General features: G+C 38.5%; 3 protein-coding genes across 6 annotated transcripts; 1 reads left to right on the top strand and 2 right to left on the bottom strand.

Annotated features, from left to right (window-relative positions):
- Positions 1–438: 438 nt before the first annotated feature.
- On the bottom strand, positions 439–4,721 carry bloc1s6 (biogenesis of lysosomal organelles complex-1, subunit 6, pallidin). 2 transcript variants are annotated; one of them, XM_054609406.1, is made up of 6 exons: positions 4,604–4,721; positions 4,332–4,442; positions 2,679–2,838; positions 2,126–2,213; positions 1,942–2,028; positions 439–1,818 (listed from the first exon to the last, which is right to left on the bottom strand). In XM_054609406.1, exons 1-6 carry the CDS (start codon positions 4,713–4,715, stop codon positions 1,699–1,701), a joined length of 678 nt encoding a protein of 225 aa, XP_054465381.1. In that variant the 5' UTR covers positions 4,716–4,721; the 3' UTR covers positions 439–1,698. The 2 variants fall into 2 exon arrangements, with proteins under 2 accessions (XP_054465381.1, XP_054465389.1); XM_054609414.1 differs by having other exon boundaries at positions 4,332–4,455; positions 4,604–4,687.
- A 31-nt stretch (positions 4,722–4,752) lies between these two features.
- slc30a4 (solute carrier family 30 member 4) lies at positions 4,753–16,154 on the top strand. The gene is made up of 8 exons (XM_054609372.1): positions 4,753–4,862; positions 4,942–5,471; positions 8,541–8,687; positions 10,194–10,347; positions 10,629–10,854; positions 11,803–11,908; positions 11,999–12,133; positions 14,906–16,154. Exons 2-8 carry the CDS (start codon positions 4,973–4,975, stop codon positions 15,058–15,060), a joined length of 1,422 nt encoding a protein of 473 aa, XP_054465347.1. The 5' UTR covers positions 4,753–4,862; positions 4,942–4,972; the 3' UTR covers positions 15,061–16,154.
- On the bottom strand, positions 14,967–22,161 carry c2h15orf48 (chromosome 2 C15orf48 homolog). 3 transcript variants are annotated; one of them, XR_008531649.1, is made up of 7 exons: positions 21,917–22,161; positions 21,762–21,821; positions 21,536–21,624; positions 21,291–21,351; positions 20,700–20,976; positions 16,354–16,402; positions 14,973–15,056 (listed from the first exon to the last, which is right to left on the bottom strand). XR_008531649.1 is itself a non-coding variant. In XM_054609452.1 (5 exons), exons 2-5 carry the CDS (start codon positions 21,798–21,800, stop codon positions 20,896–20,898), a joined length of 270 nt encoding a protein of 89 aa, XP_054465427.1. In that variant the 5' UTR covers positions 21,801–21,821; positions 21,917–22,161; the 3' UTR covers positions 20,489–20,895. The 3 variants fall into 3 exon arrangements, 1 of the variants encoding a protein (XP_054465427.1); XR_008531650.1 differs by lacking the exon at positions 16,354–16,402 and having other exon boundaries at positions 14,967–15,056; XM_054609452.1 differs by lacking the exons at positions 14,973–15,056; positions 16,354–16,402 and having other exon boundaries at positions 20,489–20,976.
- Positions 22,162–22,174: the final 13 nt, after the last annotated feature.

The following is a 22,174-nucleotide window of genomic DNA, read 5'->3' on the forward strand; positions in this document are numbered from 1 at the left end:
ATCTTTGTTTAATGTTTTATTATCTTTATTTAATGTTTCGCGTTTGTCACAGTCGCGGTGCAGTGACGTCACGTCATGATGTTTTCACGGATGTTTATCTGGACGGCTCATCCTCCTGTATACCGGTGTGCCGGATTACCGGTGTTTTTCACGGTACCGGTACCGGTGGACCGGCCGGCTCAACCTCCAGCCGGTCTTTTAGCACACTAAAACGGCGTAAAATGACCTCCAGCAGCCCAGGGAGGAAAAAAATAGCAGGCGCTTTCCAGAGCATTTTTCCCGGTTACCAGAATATATTTTGCTGTTGGTAGTGTGGGTATTGGAACGCACAATCTGTTGCAGGCATGAAGAAGTGACTCTCCTACAATGTGTGCAACTGTAACAAATAGCCCTACAGCAGGTACTATGACCAGGAAATTTAAACATGCAAGTCACTTTGCAACAAACCAGTTTGTTTTGCCTTTATTATTAATTATACAAACAGTTGAGTTCCAGGTGGAAGTAGTGCATAGAAGCCTCTAGAAAGGTCTGCTAAACAAATGTACAGATGCTGTGTATGACGAGGGAGAAAAGTTTGGTACAAATTATCTTTCATTCTCATATCACCTTAACCCCAGACATACAGTCAATGAAATTTAGTGCAGACCAATTCAAACAACATACCTGTTATATAACATTAAACACTAACATGAATAACATATATTAACACTATAACTTTAAACAAAAAGAACAGCAAACCCATTGATTCTCCTCCTTGTCATTGTCCGACGGCTGTGAAAGCGTCTTTGAGTAATTTGTTCCGCTCTCATGGAAGCGCTGGAGTTTGTTTGTGTGTCATCAGAGGTTGATGAAAGGAAGTACCAGCATTTGATGATTTAGTCCATGTCTTTGGTTTGTGGTGATCTTGGCAATGTCCGACATAAAGGATCACACCGGATTCTTTGCACGTTTCTGCCTATTTACTTAAAAATCCCATATTCTGTCAATGAGTATACCATTTCCCAAAGCAAAATACTCTACTCTTATTAGTCCTAAAGATTTTTGAATGGAATCTATTTCAATTCATTTCTTTCAGCAAAAACAGTTTCACACTTGCAATTAAAAAATATCTCCTCTACATATAGAGATGGGTGAGTGTCATCATACATGTGCAGAAACCAAAAGGAGTCAAGTTACCAAAAAGGAACTCAAGTCGAAAAAAGTTAAGCATGACATTTACAGTCTTTTCTGTAATACTGTTGGAATCGAAGACAAACCAAATGTCCTCTTTTAACGATTTCATTAATTTCTTTGCAAAAGCTGTCCACCAAAACTTTAAAAAAAACTCCTAACAATTCTAATCAAAATGGAAAAATAATAAAACTTGCTTTAGATAGGCAATAAAGCATTGTACAGAAATCATGCCTACTTTGTTATATTAAGCGTTATGGATTAAGTGTATCAATCGCGTTTCAAGTAGACAAGTAAACTACAGCTGCCTGGATCTAGTTGTAAATCTTATCTGTGTCTCATCTCCACTCTCTCTGCCTGTCTGATTCTTTTGTGCCGCAAAAATTTGCAAAAGAAAACCCCAAATCTAAAATACTTTTGCTTTGGGAAATAGCAGTAATGAGACATACAGTTGATATGTAATAAATAGGCTAAAGCATGCAAAAGCACCTGTATGATCCGTTTATACAGCAGACGGTCTTGGGTATCCTAAGTTCTTCTCGCAGGTTTGGCAACAAGCTGCCGTTCTCTCTCGAGCTCCTTCTCACGCTGCTGCTCCTTCTCCAGCGCCTCCTTCTGCTTCTGTTGCTGCAGCTTCAAAGCTCTTTTCTGAGAGAAAAGAAAAGGAAACATTTAATCCGTTTTTTAATGGTTTAGTTTTCATCTCATCCACCAAATGTTGCTCCTTTGCCTGAATTTATGTCAGCGAAACGTTTGTAAAATCCGAGGTACCTTTAGTTTAGTTGTTTTTTCGTGGAGCATAATCATCTCTTTCCTTATGTTCACCAGTTTGTTGTGATAAACCTTCGCCTCTGTAAACTAAAGACAACAAACTAGATTAGAAATCGTTCCTGTTGGCTGGCGTAGAGAAAGCAAAATGAGCACAAATGAGATATATAATTCAGTCAAAACATACCAGTGAATTGAGGTCCAGTAAGGTGTTACAGTCTCTGAACTTGGTGACTTCTTGGTCCAGTGTGTCCAACAATATCAGCTGATTTTGTCTGGTGACACAAAAATAAAGACATCAAATGCACATTTTTCACAAAGTCAATGTGTATAAAAATGTGCCTTAACTAATCATTGGGACAATGAGAGAATATTTATTCTATTCATGTCTTTTAAATGACTTAATACAAGTTGTCACAGTGCTTATTTTCTCCCCTACCAATATGCAATTTCCTTGAGTGAAATATGTTTACTGAGAGGAAGGTGCACAGTCCTCTCGCTCATCTGATCAACATTTATACGAGCTAAATCTTGATTAATATCGTTCGTCAAAGTACAGCTGAGTACCATTCATGCATGGCACATATTTAACTGTTCCTGATGTTGCCCAACCCCTGACACTTTTAAAGTTTTCCCCCCACAAGTAGACATGATGAGACGACAATTATGTTAATTTTCCATAACATAATAGTGATAAAAAAAAGTAGTTAAGAAGTTGTTGTGTGTCATGAAACACTCACGTGAGCTCCTGGAGGGCTCGTTTAGAGTTCTGTAGATCTGGTAGGTAGTGAGAGAGTAATCCCTCTGTGAGTTTGTCCACTGCTTTCTTATCCACGAACACGTCCTCTACGGGCACTGAGCTCTCCAGACGCAGCGATTCCTGCTGTGCCAGCTGGAGATCTGTCAAATGTTTAAAAAAGACAAATGCACAAAGTATTTAGTATTGCGTCTAGGGCTGTCCTCGACCTAAGAAATGTTTAATCGACTCGTACAATTTTGACAACTAATAGATTAGTTGATTAAGTCAACAGATCCGTAGAAGGAGTTTCTCCATAAAAAATGACAGAAACGCACAACTTTGAATCTTGTGCTTAACTGAAAAAAAATCATTAAAAACAACTAATCGTCTTTAGAAATCTTAGTCTGCTTGGATCAAAACACCAGATTACTAATTGAGATGTAAGATTACATTGTTTGAAGTGATCTAGTGTAGGTCACTGTACTGAAGCCATTGTGCAGTCCATCCCATGTTTAATTTATTTTCCAACAAAATAATCACTGGACAATGCTTGTATAATAAGTGTGCAATAATGTAAATTTTGCCCTGAATGTATTTTATTCATGAACAAATTTACTGAATGTTGCAAAATCTTTGCAACAGTGACCTGAATCGTACACTTGTAACCTCGATGCAATATATATTTAATAAATTACCGACGTTTTGACATGGCAGTCTTTTTTAGGGTGAAGAGGCGTAGACACAAAGATGTTTTTGACTTGCATTGTTATACGGAAGATAAGGATTTCTCTCTGCAGCTACTTTGATATTGAAAATCTGTCACTCAGATTGAATCCCCAGCCAACCTACTCTGTACAAAAAGGTAAATAGTTACTTAAATCCAACTGCATGCTTAACCTTTGACTCCAAACATTGTTTTTGATGCTCAAGGCCCCTTCCTTAAACCCCCTCAACATGTTATACAGTACCAGTCAAAAGTTTGGACACACCTTCTCATTCAACTACTTTGAAGAATCTAAAATATAAAACATATTCTGGTTTGTTGAGCATTTGTTTGTTTACCACATAATTCCATGTGTTCCTTCATAGTTTGGATGTCTTCAATATTAATCTACAATGTAGAAAAAAATAAAAATAAAAATAAAGAAAAACCATTGAATGAGAAGATGTGTCCAAACTTTTGACTGGTGCTGTATAATGGTCACTCACAAGTAAATGAGGATGCATGAGCTGTCTCATAACAGGAACAAACTGGTGCTGTATCAGCTAATCCAGTGGTTCTCAACCTTTTTTCAGTGATGTACCCCCTGTGAAATATTCTTTCAGCAAAGTACCCCCTAACCAGCGCAAAGCATTTTTGGTTGAAAAAAAAAGATGTAATACACAGCGCTCTGCCATCAGTGTCTGATTTATTAAACTGTCAACACTGAAGATTGCATTGTTGCATTGAATTCAGTTTATGAACTTATTTATTAAATAACTATTTTTAAAGGATTTTTGAATGGATGCTAATTTAAATATATATTTTTAATCTATACTGAAGTTCATGCAGCCTGGTCATCACAGGCCAGACATGATGTAGACACACACACACACACACACACACACACACACACACACACACACACACACACACACACACACACACACACACCTTCATTATGTGGAGGTTCACTCTGGAGCGAAGGTCCTTCATCATCTTGCATCTCCTCTCCCTCCATATGCAACGACCTCTCAATGAACCAGACTCTGCCTTTTTTACAACCTGAAAGAGAGATCTGGACAAGTAAATAAAAACCAGATTAAATCACCATGATCACAGCCTCAATGAGGAAGTGTTTTAGGTCGCTTTTCTCAGCTGCTTTAAAACCTCTAACTTACACCAACAATCAGATAAAACAGTAAACAACTAAACCACCTTCGTACCCGTCTGTCTGTGTATGTTTGTAGGTGTGACGAGTCGAGGCAGCAGGAGGAACGAGGATCTCTCCCTTCTTTTCTTCTTTGGATTGAGCTGCTGCGTCCGGAGGAACGTCATGTGACTCCTACGTCATCACGTGACTGACGCGTCATCACGTGACTGCGGGCGAAACCCCGGACCTCGCTGGTGTTGTGACTTCGGAAGGAGGAAAAGCTGCGATGTTTCCACCAGTATAACCATGAAAGCTTTCACTGGGAACACCAGGTAAGTTCACAGGTGAGTTGGGCTCGTGTTTCTGTAGGATGTGTTGATTATCTCACTTTGGTTTCTTTGTCTCCCTCAGGATGGAGTTAAAACGCAATATGAACATGTGAATGAATACCAGCTCCACACACACACACACACACACACACACACACACACACACACACACACACACACACACACACACACACACACACACCTGGGGGTTAAAGATGTCAGGTGGGAACATCTTCAGCAAGGTGAGCTCCGCCTTCAGGAGGGAGAGGACGGACTGGGACCTGAGCGACACGGCGCCCTTTGACCTCTCCGACGAGCTGGTGGAGGACGAGGCGCCCAAGTTCAACAAGCTGAGGGTGGTGGTGTCCGGGGAGATGTGTGATTACTCCTCCGGGGCTCCGTCCAACGGGGTGACGGTGAACACACTGGCGGTGACCGACGACGACGACTGCCTGCTCGACTCCACGTCCAGCCTGGGCAGCCCGGGGTTAAACATGGACCCCTGTGACAACTGCACCAAGAAGAGGGAGAAGGTCAAACACAGGAGGGTGATGAAGAGGCTGGTCATGGCAGCTTTGCTTTATTTCCTCTTTATGACAGCTGAGATTGTTGGTAAGCATGTTGGGAGTGTAACTGCATTGTTTTATTAGTCAGAGGGTTATTACATTACATTGCATTACATTACATTACAGTCATTTAGCAGCAATTTTATCCAAAGCGACTTACAATAAGTGTATTCAACATAGGTATGAAGAGAACTACTAGTCACCAGAAGTCATAAGTGCATCTCCTTTCTTAAACAAGCATCTAAGAGCATAAACTAGAGCAAAAGTACAGAAACAAACTAGTACGAATACAATAAGTGCAACAGACTAATACGAATACAATAAGTGCTAAGTGGAAGGCTCAGGTTAGTACTTCTTCCATGCATCAGGAGGCCTAGATATCCTAACTTTTCATGTCACGTATGGGTCAAGCTTAAGAACATTACATTACATTACATTACAGTCATTTAGCAGCAATTCTATCCAAAGCGACTTACAATAAGTGTATTCAACATAGGTATTCAAGAAGTCACCAGAAGTCATAAGTGCATCTCCTTTCTTAAACAAGCATCTAAAAGCATAAACCAGACACAAACATAAACTGCAAAAGCACTAGCACTGAAGCACCCTAGGTACAACTAGTAGCAACTTGTAAAAGCAAGAACAATATACATAGTCTATTCTAGCTGAGTCAAGTAGTTCATTACATTACAGTCATTTAGCAGACGCTTTTATCCAAAGCGACTTCAAGAGAACTACTAGTCACCAGAAGTCATAAGTGCATCTCCTTTCTTAAACAAGCATCTAAGAGCATAAACCAGAGCAAAAGTACAGTGCAGAAACAAACTAATACGAATACAATAAGTGCTAAGTGGAAGGCTCAGGTTAGTACTTCTTCCCCCCCATGGTTCAAGTTCCTTGTAAATGTAGTCGGACAATTGTTTTAGGTATTCCAGCAATTCAAGTACTGCATTTTCCCCCCAAAAACAAGGGACAAGCCAGCAAAGGATTCATTAATAAAGGTCAAAATTGAAGCATCAGGAGGCCTAGATATCCCAACTTTTCATTTCCCGTATGGGTCAAGCTTAAGAACATTATATTAGAGTCATTTAGCAGATGCTTTTATCCAAAGCGACTTACAATAAGTGTATTCAAGAAGTCACCAGAAGTCATAAGTGCATCTCCTTTCTTAAACAAGCATCTAAGAGCATAAACCAAACACAAACATAAACTGCAAAAGCACTAGCACTGAAGCAGCCTAGGTACAACTAGTAGCAACTGTGGGCGGCTATGGCGTAGTGGAGAGCAAGGTAGTTCTCCAATCAGAGGATCGGTGGTTCAATACCCGGCTTCAGCAGTCAATGTGTCCTTGGGCAAGACACTTAACCCCAAGTTGCTCCCGAAGGCTTGCCATCGGTGTGGACTGGATGTTGCATGAATGTTAGTTAGAGTCTGATGGTGGCACCTTGCATGGTAGCCTGTCATCAGTGTGTGAATGGGTGAATGATATGTAATATACTACTGATTGTAAGTCGCTTTGGAGAAAAGACAAACACAACTGAGTGATGTCAATACAATACTATCAGTAAACACGGAGAGACAGTGATTGTTCCGCCCCCTTATTAACAGTCAGTTAAGTTGAGCAACTTAACTCTAGTGCCCGTTGTAAAGTGAGTTTCTAGCATGCCTGATGCAACGTGCCTCAACTGACATCATTAAACATTAACCTTTAAGGTAATGGAGCTGAGTTTTCCATTTCACACAGGCTGCATTTTTAAAGAGTGTCCGTCTGTTGTTTTAAATATACGTTGAGCAACACAAATAACGTCCTATTTACGTCCATTGTGTTGTTTAAGAAGTATAAATCTGAAGAGACCGATATCTATTAACCTGGATGTACAACCAAAAACTGTCTGCAGGCCTACATATATAAATACAATCAAAACACTATTGCCTCAGAGATTATCCCAGTCCCTTTCTTCGTAGCCCTTAAAGTCTCAATACTTGATATTTCTTATTCAACATTCATATTCAGGGGCTCAGCACCTTTCAGAAGCAGTCCCAACAAAAAATGTAATTAAGCTTGTTGTATTTGTTTAGGGCTGTTGTATAGGATTGAATTAGGGACAGTACAGGTGTTCATATTATCAGAGCCACTACCTCTATCTCCTACGTTAACATCAAGATCATAGTTGCTGCAGTTTCTGTCAGTCTGGATCTAAAACAGATGGAGCCTTCCACTTAGCACTTATTGTATTCGTATTAGTTTGTTGCACTTATTGTATTCGTATTAGTTTGTTGCACTTATTGTATTCGTATTAGTTTGTTGCACTTATTGTATTCGTATTAGTTTGTTGCACTTATTGTATTCGTACTAGTTTGTTTCTGCACTATACTTTTGCTCTGGTTTCTGCTCTTAGATGCTTGTTTAAGAAAGGAGATGCACTTATGACTTCTGGTGACTAGTAGTTCTCTTGAATACCTATGTTGAATACACTTATTGTAAGTCGCTTTGGATAAAAGCGTCTGCTAAATGACTGTAATGTAATGAGGCTCCTATGATTGATTATATGTCCAACCATCACTTCAACCTCTGGTGTTGAAACTCTAAAAGCATGTACTGCTGACTTGCTTTTGCTGAATAATCTGCTTAATTATTGATTGACCTTTATAAAGCCGTAAGGCGTTGTTGTTATTTTTAATAATCCGTGGATCGTACATTATTAGGTTGAACATTATTATACCAGAGAGTTTTTGTTTTCTTCATTAAGTCAGTTTTTTCTCATTTATAAAAAGTGGTGACTGTCACCAATCTTATTTCCTATTTTTTTGCTGCTACTGTGTGACAATCCACCACTTTTCTTTGTTAGATTTAATTCTTGGAGGGTCATATTAGATCAGATTATTATCTATCAACTGAATCATCCCCCCCCCAAATTAAATGTGGCTCCAAAAAGTACTCGTCGGCTCACAGCAAACGCTAGAAATTCCACCATGTACTTTGCTGATGGTATGAATCTCCATGGAGCCAACACCCATCCAAACTTGTGGTTTTTATCTCAAAATCTCTGCCTGCACAAATAGCTTGAATAGAGCTCAATAGATGTAATCTCAATTGTCTTTGTCTCACTTTCAGGTGGTTACTTGTCCAACAGCTTAGCCATTATGACGGACGCTGTGCACATGCTGACAGACGTGGTGGGCATTTTGTTTTCTCTGCTGGCCCTCTGGCTCTCCACCAAGCCGCCCACGAGGCGATTCACTTTCGGCCTCCATCGTCTCGGTAAGTCTCTGATCCCACAAGCCTTTCCACTTCCTTTTTCCACTTCTCGTTTCTCTCCACTCCCTCTGTGTAAGACAAACGGGTATTGTTTGTTTTGATGCAGATTAATTATGTTGAACAAAGAAGGTGAGTGTTCAGCAGTGTTCAAGCCGGAACAGATCCCTGATAGGAATCTTAAGATACTTTAGATTTAATTTAAAAAAAGAGATGCCGATTTGAATTCTCTGCTAATACCTGATAACATTACCAAAATGATTGACTTCATTACAACACCACTGTGTGTAGTTTACACCAGTGGAGTTTATTTACAGTGTAACTGTGGTGGTTGGTGCAAAAATACTGTTTTGTAAATACTTATCCTGATTTCCTACTGAACACTACACTGTGTCCAAATGGCTGCAAGCCCTCATGGAGATAAGCATACATTACTTAAACTAAAATATAGATAAAAGTAACATTTATTAATGTATAGTAATCGTAAGGACAGAATGATGATAGGAATCTAGAAGCCTCAGACTGGAGGCGACCGCTCTATAACACAGGAAGTGAGACGGAAACTGCTTCACAAGCTGATTCTGATGCTGCACAAAAAGCAAAGCTTCCGTTGTACTTTACCATCAGGCTTTTCTATGTGAAACTGTTCTATTATTTAACCCAGTCAGAGGGGATATATGCTCTGTAAGTTATTGTAATCTTTATCTCTGGATCCGGAGAAAAGCTTTCTTTGTTTTATAAAAAAAAAAAAAAAAAAAAAGGTTTAGCAGGGCATCATTCAGCTTTTTTTAAAACAATGTTGTCCACTTAAGTTGAATTTTAAAGTCACACATGAAAGAAACAATATCATTCATATACATTGAGATCAGGCCAGTGTCCAAACTGGTTCCCTGTAGGAGCCATTCATACAAAATATATTTGATTAGAAACAGCATGTGACATAGAGACTGAGATACATCTCCATATTGTGTGCTTGACGGATTTAAAGCATGGGTAGTAATTGTTAAATTTGAACAGATTTGGATAATTTATCAGGGTTCCCATGGATCTAGAAAACCTTTAACACAATTGACTCATTGAAAATTACAGAAAAAGTCGAATGTCCTCGAAAATCTTGTGTTGCCCTGGAAACTGATTTCAACATAATCCTATTTTATTATTTTGTTGTTATTATTATAATATTCTCTGATCCCATTGTAACAATTTCTTAGGATGTTAAGAGATGATGCCATGGATGGGTTTTAGCCTTAGACTGCGTGTCTTTTAAATCAGACTTCCACAGAGAGGAACATATTAGTTTGAGGAAAATATCCTGGAAAAAAAATGATCTCTAGAAAAGTTTAGAAACCCTGATTTAATTAAATCTGCCGTAAATATTCCTGTTTAGCTAACTATTATTGTTCGTTCTATCAGGCACATTCTTTTTGTCTTCCTGTTGAAATCAGTTGTTGCTGCTTCTGTTTTTGACGAATATGCTCTGTGCATACCACTGATTGTGATTTCCTGCTCTAGAGGTGGTATCTGCGGTCCTCAGTGTGGTGCTCATCTACATTCTGACGGCTGTACTGCTCTATGAGGCTGTTCAGAGGACGGTGCACCAGGAGTTCGACATAGATGGTGATGTCATGCTCATCACTGCAGCTGTGGGTGTAGCTGTCAACCTCGTGTAAGTAAAACACATATGCAAATCCTATGTAAATGTTTGTTAACTGTAAAGCGTGCAGCTACGCGTCACTGCTGAATGCGTCCATGTTAGTGTCAGCATCAATGTAACAGTTCAGTCCAAAGTACTGTCTGATACTCACTGAATAGTGTTAAGTTGATGATTCTCAGTGTGTAATGTTTGACCAGTGACTGCGGTCAGTTAAACCAGGATTAGATAAAATATATTTAACATCAGTGCATAAAAAAAACCTAACTCTTTCCTTGTTTTCTCGTGTCGTACAGAATGGGTTTCTTGCTAAACCAAAATGGTCACCTCCACTCCCACGGCCATGGTCACTCCCACGGTCACGGTCACTCTCACGGCTCTGCACCCGCCTCAGGTTCACAGCCCGCTGGGTCGGGTCAACAGAGCGGCAGCCTGGCTGTAAGAGCTGCCTTCATCCACGCTTTGGGAGACCTCGTCCAGAGTGTCGGGGTGCTCATAGCGGCCTACATTGTCCGCTTCAAGGTGCGCTACAGTTTTAAAGCATGTTTGTCATAACGATAATCAAAATGAAAACTCTTTCATTTGGTATTATTCCAAAAAAATTCCCTTAAACTAGATGTTTTTTCTTTTTTGGATATAAAGAGGATTATTTGCAGCTGCATTTTGCATTAAAGAGTAATTACTACCTACCAACTTAATATAACTTATTGGAAGTGTAACCGGTAATTTAGATATTGGTTGATACCTTTTTGAAATAGTGGCAATCATTGATTTTCCAGTGAGGTATTTTTTGTAACTGTTGGCAGTAATAGATAGCAACAGGAATGAGTCCAAAAAGTAATCCAGAGTTTAGTCAGCATTTAAGCAATGTGTTTTCTTTTTAATGGGATGCCTGAAATAAGGCCAGCGCACTCTCAAGAGATTAAAAATAACAATAAATCTACAACATAAAATACCTTTTATAGTTTATCCCCCAGTTTCTACGTGGCTTAAAAAAGACAGTTGCTAACAAGTTTATAAATGAGACTACAAAACGTCATCACTCCTAACACTAGTCCGCTTTAACTAAGTGGTGGCAACGTGAAGTCATAAGACAGTTTTGTAGTTTATTTATAGCCTAATATTATCTATTTACTTCTGCCAATGCATTCACGTTTCAAAAATCTTAAAAGTGGTGTTTAAATATTAGTGAAGATCATCTTGGGGTCCAAAGGTTTTGTTTGCTTACTTTCTGCAATAATCCAAAATCCAATAGGAAAATCCCATTGGCTTTTTGTTGAGGGAAATACGTCATCCCTGCTGCCCTCTATTGGTCTTGAATTGACATTACATGAAATGAACTACCGGGATGGCTGAGCATATGCAACAGGACCCATGACAAATGCATGCATTAATGATAACAAATCTGCTTCAAGTAAAGTAAAAAAATAAAAGTTTAATTGACTCTGATGTAACTCTCTGACTTCACAGCCGGAGTATAAGTTGGCGGACCCCATCTGTACCTACATCTTCTCCATCCTGGTTCTCTTCACCACATTCCGCATCATACGAGACACATCGGTCATCGTGCTGGAGGGTAAGTCTTTGGACCTAGAGTCCTGTCGGGTGATGTTGTTGAGTATTTAGAGTGTTGATGATTTTTTTATTTTTTATCTTGCTGTGTCAGGTGTTCCCAGACATCTGGACACTCTGAGAATCAAAGAGGACCTCCTGAAGCTGGAGGACGTCCAATCAGTGGATGAGCTGAATATCTGGGCGCTGACAGCGGACAAGACTGCAGCGATAGTGCATCTGCAGCTCAGTGAGTAGCTTTAGAACACAATGACAATAACATAACATAACATAACAATATGTTTACAGTACTGTTAAGTGAATTATAGTCAACTGTAGAATTTACTATCAGACACAATAGTAATAGATGACCATTATTACATAATTCTTTTTAGTTTTCACATGAAAAACGATCTTAAATTATTGATTTATTATTACTTGTTATTCTACATGGTACATTTCTTACTTTTAGGTTTTGCATTCCCATTAAGGTTTAGGTAGATGTGCATGTAAAGGGGCTTGAGGATTTTTCTGGTCTTGCAGCCCTAATTCAGAAATGATAAAATTAGTGAAGAGAAAGTGAAAAATTAGTTTTTGTCTGAACAATAGTTCAAAACACAAACATGTTCAGTGTGATATCATATAAGACATCTTTCAAATTTCAAAGTTGAAACTAGGGAACATTTGGCTTTTAAACAAAAGCGACTGAAACAATTCATCAGATTTCAAAATGCTTGTAGATTATTTTACTGTTGATCGACTAATTGATAGATTTTTGTCAGCTGAGTCCCATAGTTACTGAAAATTGCATGCAAAACTGTGATTGGGATAAAAATTGAAACAACAAAGTCAACCCTTGTTTGAAATACCATTGGCAGTGGTTATAGATCAAAGAGTGTCTGATTTTGGCTCGTCATTTGTTTGAGTTTTTCTCAAACTCAGTCACGTTAGAAAAAGAGTTTCGTCCAGCAGAATCTACCTTCAAGTCTTTCCACGGATCCTCAGAGGAATCCATGTCAGTACATGTCAGGGTTCTGGCTCAGCCACTTCTGGCTTGACCACTTTGATTTCAAACAGTTTCCTGTGTTGATTTGGCAGCGTGTTAAATGTCAGTGACTTGTCAGAGCAGCAGTGTAGCAAGGTATGTGTTTGTGTTTGGCCACAGTGTTTGTTTGGGCGATGCTGCCTCCATCAGGCTTCACGGTAGAGATGAAGTTTGATGTATGACGTGCTGAAACTTGTTTTTGTCGCACGTATCAGTAAGGCACGCGACGTCACCTTTCATTTCATCAGACCACTGTTTTTGCTATTCATTTCTCAAAAAACAATAAGTGCCAGTTCTTCCCTTGGCTCTCATTATTTATCCTCACACCATCCATGTTCATGTGGACAAGAAAAGGGATTTTTTTTAATGTGGTGTTGTAAAGCGCATGTTGGTATTTGCTCTTGAGCCTCTTATCTGTACTGAGATGTGAGGCACTTCATGGAATTGGTTTACAGCAGACACATAGAGCTACATTTGAATTCAAGCAAGTTATACCAGTAAAACCATTGCATAATAACCTATAAATAACAAAACCTCCAAATTGTTCTTTCTGACAAGAACAACGCGACCCACAATAAACAAATAGGAATATCAGTGCATTTTATTAAAAATTGGAATTAATGACTTCTCTGCAATTTTCACACTTTAAAAAAATCATCCAGGATTGAACCCTTTGGCGGGATGGTTCTGGCCCTTAGGCCACATGTTTGACTCCCCTGTTTTTCAGTTTACTCATACTCATGTTTGGCAGTCTCCAGATTCCTCACAAGAGGGAGCTGTTTGTTCATTGTTCATAGCGGTTCAACATTTCTGACTACCGTCACCTGCAGGAAACAAAAGTGAGAGGAGCAGCAGCAGTTTAGACTTTCAGGTGTAAATGAGTCAACCTAAACTCCTGCTGTGTCTGAGCCAGAGTTACAGAAAGTACACATCTAATTGTGACACGTGTGTGATTAAAGATGTGAAACAAAATACTTTAAGACCCCGACCTTTCACCTCATGTTCAAATCTGAGTCCTAATCCCACACCACACACAAATATATAATAGCCTGTGTTGTGTTTCGTGCACTCTCAAATGTATGGAAAAAAAACACTGAACATACAAAAACAAAATATGTTGGAGATTTTTGATTGTGTTGTTGATGGTGATAATTTTATGCTGAGTATTGTGATAACATAAATTAAGATCTATTTCCTTTTTTTAACTGCAAGTTAAGCAGTTTGTCAACATCAGTTCTTTCTAACATGATAAAGTTTTCACTCGGTTCATCTGACTTTAATGATTTTTATTGCAGCAAAATGGGTTTGTCAGTCAAGCAGACAGACTGACCAACAACTCAGCACCATCTAGTGGACAGAAAAAGCAATTGTTGCAAAAATGTTTAGTTTGTATTTGTAATATTAATAGTTTATATAAAAGATTGACACTTTGCGTCTACATATCGATACAATATTGGCATGCAAAATATCTTAATACTATGCTGTAATCGCTCTAAAGCCACACTTACTATTCTCTACAATCTCATGCACAAGGGAAGAGGGAGGAGCTGTTCACAGCTGTTAAAAATGAAATCAACTTGTGGGTAGCAGATGAGAAGTATCGGCCCCCGTATCGTGTAATTTCCTGTTAGTAAGTGGTTACTAAGTGGTTGAATAAGTATGTTGAATTCTTTTTCTATACTAACTGTAAAAAAAATATAAAAAATATACTAAGACAATAAGTATGTAGAAAGGAATTAACCAGTTTTCCCAGAAGACATGTTGATAGCAGGTGTAACTAATAACATTAACGATGGTTCAGTTCCAGTAAAGTGTCCCAGTAAACAAACAATTCCAGTGAACCAGTGCCCTTAAACTAGCTCACCTTACTGGTATGCAGTCATCATTCATTTGATGAATTACACCTGTGTTTTTCCTGTTAGTCCTGCTGCGGAAAAGATGTTAAATTTATTTACAAATCCATCTTTATCTTCACAGCTCCCTCTAGCGCCAGTAACTGGGAGGATGTCCAGGCGAAGGCCCGCCACCTGCTGCTTCGCACCTACGGCCTCTCCAGGTGCACCGTGCAGGTGCAGACGCACAGGCTGAGGCCGATTCACAGCTGCACACACTGCCAGCAGTCCAGTGCCTGAACAGAGAGAGAGACAGACTCATGCTGACGTTCCATCGTGCACTTCATGGAGCCAGACGGCAGAGAGTAGAGAACACAGAGGGCCTGGATGACGCACTCCTTCCAGTGCCATAATAGGAGAAACGGTATGTAAATGCAAAAAACAAAACAAAAAAGACTGGTGCCAAAGGACATTTGTTGGAACAACAGGAGATGCACATTTCTAATCAAAGGATCACTACAGCCTCCAGGGACCTTCGTAACCTTTACGCTCGCAAAGGCTTTCAGCCTGGAGTTTGAATGCTTGAAGTCTCTGACAAAAAGAATGAAAAAGAAACTTGCTCTTAATTCACCATCAAAGCCTATTCAAACAGTTAACTTTAGGTTTTTTTTTTTTTACCGTTTTATTCATGTCAACTGATGATTTGTCATCAAGTGTTAATTTTACTTTTTTGTTACAAGGTGTTAGGACTATATGCTATGATTGTATTATTTTACTGAGGATGTCAGAGAGTTAAAAGGTACCTCATTGTCACTTGATAATAACGATAAGCTGTCATCACCGCCGGTATTAATGAGGATAAAAACTTATTGTGTCCCTTTAGTCAACATTACATCTCATCAAATACACTTAATCATTAATATTCTTCAGCCAAAGTCTGTTTGTTAGGCAGATTCTTTTTAAATAGACAACAACCTTAGGTTTATTATATCAGTTGGAACTGACCAATAGTTAAATTACACTCAATATTTTACTCAAGCATGTCTCTGTATTCATTGAGGGGAGCACACAACTGACAATCAAAGTGTGACTGACTTTGAAAATGCTACAGTGGTTTGACCTGCATCAGTTTGGTTTCAGCCTCACTCTTTATACTCAGCTTCTTTTCATATCTTTAACTGACTATAATAATGCAGACATGTTTTGGACATATTTCAGAGTTACTGTGTTTTCAGTGAGGGGATGTGTGAGTTGAAATTTGCCAATTCTTGTGTTAACAATGTTTTCTGTGGCTGTGAGGGGGGGTGTATGGTGGAACTTTTCCATTTCAGATATTAATCATCAAGAGAAATCAGGAACTGGATCACTGTTTTTTGTTAATAATAAAGTATTTAATCTTTTGTTTGTCTCTTAGTATCTTGTTTTCTAAGCTTCCACTCGCTCATATTAAAGGTTTTTTTATTGCCACTGACAACACAAGCCACAAGCTAACTGGGAGTGTCTCGGTTTCCTAGCAACCAAAGGTGGGTAGGTCCTCTTTGTTTTGCAGCAGAGCTAAAGATTAACTGAATTCACCTGACTGCCCAGCCTTACCTCAGCATACCATAAACTGCTGTAACGAGCCCTCTTCACTCACTGGTGTCTGAAACAGTATAAGGAACAATAACAACAACAACAACAACAACAACAGGTCAAAAGAGTTCACTTGGCTCTGATTCAGAAAGTTAAGTGAAAAAAATTAGTTAGTAAAACCTGAGATGAGGGGAAACTGGGTTTTATACCTCGAGAAAGGGAGGTAACAGAATCTCTGGGTCTGGTACCATGGCAACCTGTCTCCTCCCTCTTTCGGAGCCACACTCCTCATTGAATTAGTCCGTATCAAACCGCATATCCAAGGTTTACTGCCTGTCAGAATCTAAATCCTGGTTGTATATAAGTTTTTGTTACTCAGTAAAATCTAAAGTTACTGATTTTATTTGTTTGTCAGTCATTTTCAGCCAACAGCCCTTGCGTTAAAATACAGTCAAGTCACCCTCAGCTCATGTCCTTCTTGCAAGTGGAAGTTTTTTTTTTTCCATATACACTTAATGTCAGCTGTTACAGATTTAACATAATTCCTATAATATTGGGGATTATATGATAATATTTCTAAATGAGCAGGATTGTGGTGCAACTGTGGATTGTATTTTTTTTTAAATAGGCTTTGTAAAATCTGACGGCATTTCAGTGACTGTGATAAACTTTACTACATTTTTTGAAAAAGCTAAAATAAAACCACTACATGCTGTAAAGCCAAGATACAAACAGATGTCCAACATTTAAAATCCACTGTATTTTAACCTTTTAAATCTCAAAATACACTGTTACTAGATCAGATCAGTGATTTTTATTGTCATGTCTCATGTTTTTGATCTAAATATTGTTTAAATCATCTTCATTTCTTAGCTCCTGTGTTTGTTCTCCATCTGATAAAAGCTGAACAAATGCATTTAAATTTAAATACACAGTCAGATTCCATTACTTCTGGTAAATGATGATTCAATAGACAACTCTTAATAAAACTTGATTGTGGTAACTTCATTGACACTACTCCCCCGCTCTAATTCAGGCTCAACAATATGTCATTTGACAAATTTAGGTCAAGAGAGCTCACTTCCTGAAAGTGTTTAAATGCATCAAAGTGCACCACTAGACTGTGTGTGTGTGTGTGATACCTGCTCTACTCTCTGGTCACATGGTGTGTGGTGTCACGATGTCTGTGACCGAGTCACGTACACCAATTCCTGCACCACACGCTACATCCTTCCTCCTCCGACATTGTTTCCCTAATTTTTCCATAGCACAAAACTTGATAAGTAAGTTCTCTCTCGCTCTCTCTCTCTATGTGATATATAAATATATATGTGTAAATATATATATGTGTGTGTGTATGTATATCTGTATATGTGAATATATATGTGTGTATATATACATTTGTATATGTATGTATGTATGTATGTATGTATGTGTATATTTGCATATGTATATATATGTTTATGTATGTATATATGTTTGTGTATATATGAGTGTGAGTGTGAGTGTGAGAGAGAGAGAGAGAGACTGCAAGATCACTGAAGTGCCATCTAGACAAGACAGCACCTGTCCTCTACTGATTACATTCCCTAAAGCTATGCAATGTGTCTGGAAAACATCTATGAAGCATTTAAAGTCAGATTAAAAAACATACTGGATGGACCAGTTACAGTAAAGAGGAAGGAAATGTCTAAAAATGTAAAACACACCCTCTCTGACCTGGTCATGTTAAGGCCAACGTGCACGTAGGCTTCCTGATTAAAGAGCAACTCAAACAGATCAGGAAACACAAACATGCCTCTCCCCTCTCTCTGTTCACACCCTTTGTTTTGCATTTAATAATTCATGAAAATCCTTCTTGATCCAACAGTCCAGTGGGCTGTTTATGGCGGACAGTGCCATATAGTCAGACACTGTAGGATGGGAGGGTTTTCTGATGTTTTTGTTCTCTTTTGAGATATGAGATGGATGTTAAGAGGATTGTGTCGCATTATAAAACACAATGGGAGTGTTGAATGCCCACACAGCCATAAACTAAGCAGATGAGGCTTTTATTACTTTATAGCTGTCGTAGCTTACAACTATTCAACATTTGCTTGTCTGCAAACCACATTCAAACAAATACTGGAGATTACAGAATGAAAAAGCAAAGTTTTACTCGTAGTTTCATTATTGACATGGTTAGCAGCAGTTGACTGAACACCTTTGGAGGAAATAAGGCTTTTGGAATTTTCTGTGTTTACTCATTGATGATTGTAGTTATTCTGTATCTTTAAATGTCAAATAAATTCAACCATCAATCAACCTTAACGTGCATTTACAAGCTGTTTGGAAGCTTTCAATCACATGATCTTCAGGAGTTTGCTCACTTGTCATGGGATTGTGTATTTACTCAAATGTTAACATCTAAAACTAACTTGGAAGACTCTGCTGGTGAAGATCATGTGTGACCTTGAGGTGAATTGTCAACTAAATATTAAGATTCAAGCTACTCATTTAAGCTACACAATTAGATCTTTTTTTCACAACAGACCATTTGACTTAGCAGGAAAAGCACATGTGGATCTACAGTAATAAAGTCAATAATAAAGGAACCGGTATTGCTGGTTTACTGGCATGTTTTTACTGGGACATGTTTTAAATGGAGAGCAGTCATCCTTACCAGCATTAGTTACACCTGTTCTCTATTTACTGAGTCATATTGTCTGCAGTGAAAAACATCTATCTCATGATGATTATCACATAAAAAAATAATAATAGGCTGCCATTAATCAACAAATCCTAGGGAAAGACTAAAATTCACACTTAAGCATAAATCTTTAAAGGAATAATTCCACATTTTGGGAAATACTCAGATTTTTTTCAAATGAGAAGATCAATGCCTTTGTCATGTTTGGATGCTAAATAGCTATGAAGGTAGAGCTATCAGACGCTTAGCTTAGCTTAGCATAAAGATAGAAGCGGGTAAACAGCCTTGTTCTGTCCAAAAGAAACAATATTTACCAGTAGTTCTAAAGCTCACTAATTAATGTTATATCTTGTTTGTTTGATTACTACAAAGTGTAAAAAAAAAAGACAGCATGTTTTGGTTTGCAAGGATGTGTGTGCAAAATTAATTCTTGGAAATACACAATAACTTTTGTACACAACATGTTAACTAGTGAGCTTTAATGGGTAGGCAGAGTTTGTTTCAAGTTGTTTAAGATCATTTTAAGCTAAATGTTTACTGGTGGTAGCCCCATATTAGTGTTAATCATATTAGTGTCAATCTTGTCATCCAACGGTCAGCAAGAAAGTAAGTAGGCCTGTTAACAAAAATGTCAAACTATCACTTTAAAATCCCAAAATATTAAAGGCTCAAAGTTTTCCTAAAACAGCAAACACTGTAGTTTGAATAAATGTTGCTCAAACAGGAGTACATAGTTTTTATCGTTTTGTAATATTTTCAGTTGTGAAGAATTTATACACACTCGGTGCTCACGGAGTATTTACATCATCTGTACAGTGTATGTGTGATCGACTCAAAATAAACTACAGTGCACATGTTCATTGTATCGGGGGAACATGGTACAGAGATAATGTGGCACCTTTATAAGCTTTTCCTTGCACAGAAAACATTTTGATATGTCACAGTGGCAAAAGCACAGGTGTAAATAGTACAAATAATAATGGATGGAGTCCATGAGGCGGCTTCGGTTTCAAGGTCACTGTCACATGGACACAATGGACCCATCACAATGTTAGAAGTAACACCTGTGCTTTTTTCCTGCTATAAGTCTATGAATGTCTGCTTTTAAGGAGGCCAGTGGAGCTCTATGACAGAGTTCTTGTCTTTTTATGGGATTTGTTGACAGACAGAAAAATATAGAATATCACCAGCCTTATATTATTCCTTTATTATGTTTTGTGATATATTTATTTCATTAACTGAGAGGATGCAGCACCTGTTCTAGCCAAATTCAACTTGATAAGCAATGGATTTAAAGGTCAAGCCCACTTTTTGGGATGCAAATGATGCAAAGAGGAAGTATTGCTATTAGCTCTGTAGCACAGACTGCAGCTCTGCAAATAACTATAATACAAACATTCCTGCTTAATATTGTGTATACTCACTTGAACTTTTGACAAAAAAATGAACCAGTCTGATGAACAAAGCTGAACATGTTCACACTAATAATTTATTGAAACTGTACAGTACATTACTTATGAGAACATTATTATATTACGGAGTTTACTTTGTGTCTTTCACATTTAGACCCTACCGTACATTCACATCTACTGTTAGAGCAATGTAACACCACAGCTTGATCAATGTTAATGCAGCCTTTAGCTGAAGCCACACAGTAAGTGCATGAAGTATCTGTTACCATAGTTTTCTACTGTGGTGGATCGATGTCCTCGTGCTGGGCCACTACAGAGCAGGGTGAAGCCCCACCAGTGTAGCAGAAGCATTTCCGCACACTGAGTGTCAAAGCAAAGTTTGTGCAGAAAGGATTCTGTTAGACTGATGGGGGGGTGGGGGGGAGCAGGCGGGTGGTCAGACTTTGGATCTTTCTAGCATGGTCATGCCTTCTTTTCCTTGGTGAGGCTCTTCACATACTCCAGCTCCTCCACTGGCTTCCACTGCTGATTGATTGTGATGAGCTGCGGCAAAATGCCAAAAATAACACAGAATTAGGTTTAACCTGATCCATTTGCAAGTGTGACATCAGCTTAAAGTGACATGTGCCGTGAGAAGCATGTAGCAACGTGGGGGAAAATAAACATCATTAATCAGTTTCCGCAATAGCATGCTGGTTCTAACTTGATAACACTTCTATCTCAATGACTCAGCAGATTGTGGCGAGACGAGGGATGCTTCTGCTTGTGTTTTAGTGCCAATAAATGAATTAGGGCTTCTTTACAACTATCTAAACATTTAGAAAATGTGATGTAATGTTAGGAATATTACAGATTACCTTTTGGGGTTTTGATGGGTCCAGTCGCTCCCAGGGTTCTGGGTTTCTGGTCTTATTCAAACTAAAAGTGAATGAAAATTTTGCATCAACATCAAGCCTTTCTTTACATGCCAGAGGCTGATATAAGTCAGATTAAAGAATGAAAACAGGAAATAGTTAAGTGCTATTTTTAGCACTTTGTATCGTAAAATAAATGCTGTGGAATATAATTCTATCAAAATGAAAAAAAGGACAATAACACTCACATAACATCAGGTTTAGTAAATAGAAAGTAGAGAGCAGCAGACGTGGCTCCTGTTGCAGCAAGAGCCGTGAACCCTATCAGAGGGATCAGCTAAAATACATGTAAACAAAATAGTTATTAAATGTGCATCATTATATCAAAATTAATATAATACCCTGATTGGGCTACAAATTCAAGATCCACGTAATATTAATTCACTTTTAACAGTAAAAATGTAGACAGCTCACCTCCTTTTTCTTCCTCAACATTTGGAAGAATCCAACCATTTTTCCAAATTTCTCAAATACCTAAAAGACAAAATGCATCATATTCCCATTTAGGATGAGAGTCCATTCAGTGAATTAAAGTAAATACGTCATAAAGGCTGTGTGGAAGCTTGCACCTGTTGTTGCTCAGAAGTCCTTGACGTCTCTTAGTGCAGCATCCTGTGTGTCCGGCTGATGTAGGCTGGAGGAGAGGTGGTACGAGGTGAAAGGCACGTAGACAGACGGAGCTTCCTGCTCTGAAATGCACCAGTGGAGTCCTGTAAATCAACATATCTGATCTGCTAGTGATCAATACATCTTCTGGGTGTGCAGCGACCTCTTGTGGCCACATTTGAAAACTGAAAGTCAAAGTCTGATAGGTGCAGATTTCAGAC

The sequence above is a fragment of the Anoplopoma fimbria genome, chromosome 2 (genome assembly GCF_027596085.1).
Source record: "Anoplopoma fimbria isolate UVic2021 breed Golden Eagle Sablefish chromosome 2, Afim_UVic_2022, whole genome shotgun sequence".
In the NCBI taxonomy this organism is placed as follows: domain Eukaryota; kingdom Metazoa; phylum Chordata; class Actinopteri; order Perciformes; family Anoplopomatidae; genus Anoplopoma; species Anoplopoma fimbria.